This window comes from Gavialis gangeticus, unplaced genomic scaffold (genome assembly GCF_001723915.1).
Source record: "Gavialis gangeticus isolate Ggan-Ray unplaced genomic scaffold, GavGan_comp1, whole genome shotgun sequence".
Taxonomy (NCBI): Eukaryota; Metazoa; Chordata; order Crocodylia; family Gavialidae; genus Gavialis; species Gavialis gangeticus.
In genome coordinates this window covers 11,572,247-11,574,433 of record NW_017728993.1, presented here as the reverse complement: position 1 = coordinate 11,574,433, position 2,187 = coordinate 11,572,247, and the positions used below count along the sequence as shown (strand labels likewise).

General features: G+C 41.7%; 1 protein-coding gene and 1 long non-coding RNA gene across 4 annotated transcripts in view; one reads left to right on the top strand and one right to left on the bottom strand.

Moving 5' to 3' along the window:
- Nucleotides 1-2,187, top strand: part of LOC109286596 — a 139,129-nt gene that overhangs the window by 96,591 nt on the left and 40,351 nt on the right. The gene's annotated exons all lie outside the window — the stretch shown is intronic.
- The window catches only part of OMA1 (OMA1 zinc metallopeptidase), a 45,697-nt gene that overhangs the window by 16,752 nt on the left and 26,758 nt on the right, over nucleotides 1-2,187 (bottom strand). For all 3 annotated transcript variants that reach the window (XM_019501222.1, XM_019501223.1, XM_019501225.1), the window contains one exon: nucleotides 1,088-1,237. In XM_019501222.1, coding sequence (XP_019356767.1) covers nucleotides 1,088-1,237 — 150 coding nt within the window. The remainder of the gene's footprint in view (nucleotides 1-1,087; nucleotides 1,238-2,187) is intronic.

Below are 2,187 nucleotides of genomic sequence, written 5' to 3'. Positions count from 1 at the left end.
GCCTAGTTTTTTAATGAGGATGGGGTGGGAGACGGTGTCAAAGGCCTTGCTGAAGTCTAGAAGGACTACGTCCACGGCAACACCTGCATCCATTGCCTTTGTGACCTGATCATAAAAGGCAATTAGGTTGGTCTGACATGACCTGCCCCTAATGAAACCGTGCTGGTTGCCCTTGAGCATCATCCCTGAAGCCGGCCCATCACAGATGTGCTCCTTGAGGATCTTCTCAAAGAGTTTCCCAAGAACAGAGGTAAGACTGACGGGCCTATAGTTGCCCGGGTCCTCTCTCTTCCCTTTTTTGAAGATGGGGACCACATTAGCTATCTTCCAGTCATCCAGTTGTATAGTGTTTGATTTTTGCTTTGGCTACCAATAGGCAACTGAGCAAATTAAAGATTCCCAGTTACTCACTTGGCATTCTTTAGTGGGCATTTGAAAGAAAGAACAAAAGACAAGGCTGCAGATGGACAGGCAGTTGTGTGAATTAGCTCCTTTTCATTAGTCAGGTAGAATTTGCTCTCTCGTGCAATGGAACAGCCAGAGAAATGGAAAGATAAAAGCAGCCTACAAAATCTACAGAGGCCCATAATTACTAGGACTATTAAGAAACCTTCTACTGGGGAATCTGAGATCCTTCTGAAGGAAAGCTCTTCAAGATATGTTCAGTACCACATCAGTAAGAGAAAGCAAGAAGGCATGGCATGATAACCTAAGGCAAGTGGGCCAGGAAGCAAAGAGAAAATAATTTAGGGTCCCAATGCCAATTCTGGTTTGCAGAACAGGGGTAATGGTCACAGAAGCTCAGTGTTACTTTATCAAGCCAGTATTGATTAAAAAGAATGCAATTAACAAATTAAAAATCTTACATCTTAATTAAAATCTAGGAAGTCCAGAGAATAATTACATTTTACCTATACTGGTTTAATTTCTCTTCACTTAATACAGGCTCTGAGCAGGTTGGTATTTTAAAAAGGAAAGTTTTTTGCAAAGATAGAGAGCAAGATAAATGCAATACTAAAAATTAGCTCATGAATCAACACTAAACTATAGCAGCCTTCTGTAGAAAAAAGTTGCAATCTCTGCTTACCTCTGGAATAAGCCGGTCTAAGTGTTCAGCTCTGTTTTCATGAGAAGGGTGTGTGGAGAGCCATTCTGGTAATTTAGGCTGCCCTTGAATGGTTTCTGCTAATTCCATCTGCTGCCAAAATACACTGCTTGCTCTTACGTCCACACAAGCCTTAAAAAGTAAGACAGGAAAGAGAAACAGTGATGCATGTCAGAACCACAGCCTAAATTTTTAATTTAAAATTCTTCAAGGCTTCTGTCAAACAAAAGACACTTGTTAAACTCTTTATAAATTGTATATTACCTTAATAAAGTAATGCAAAGGAGACGCATCAACAGGAATGACAGGTCGTATGCAGTGCCAGATTTAGCCCTGATGCAGCTACAGGAAATGGGTGTTGCAGCTAAGATAAAGTCACTCACTCACTTCTGGGCCTGATACTCCTTACATCCCTCCCTGTATCTGCACTGGCTTCAATAAAATTACACCTGAATTAAAGAAAAGGCTTGGTTCTTAACTAGGCACACAAATGGTTAATCAAAAGGTAACTGAATAATTCTTTAGTTTCAGACTACCATAAGCAGCTGAAAGATGTGGTTTATTAACAACAACTATGCGTTGAACCCAAGACGAACAAATTAAACCCAGTCTCCCTGCTCCCAACCACCAGAACCTGCACTGGAAAAGACTGAAAAGAATTTTTGGAAGGGAGGAAAAACAAAGACAGGATATAATATCCAATTTTTTGGCATGCAGTTTAGGATCTGCTGCTATTCTAGTTCTAGCATCTGTGGCATAGGAGCAACTCTGGAGTCTGGATGACCTGCCATATTCAACATAACTACACTCATTCATAAAAGGGTAACTAGCAGGGCCAGGCACGAGGCCAACCCACCTCCCGCCTACACTTGCTTGCCATGCCTTCATGTAAACAATAAGTTGTTTGTTTTTAAAGCAGGAGGCTGCCCATTTTAAAGCCCAATGCCAAAGACATATTACGCAGCTCCAGACCTCCCCTTTTACCGTATCCCATGCCTCACAGATGGCATGCAAATTTTCCACTACTACCCTGGCATTTCTTTCCCACATTCCCCTGGGCAGAAACATCTAGCAATGCACGT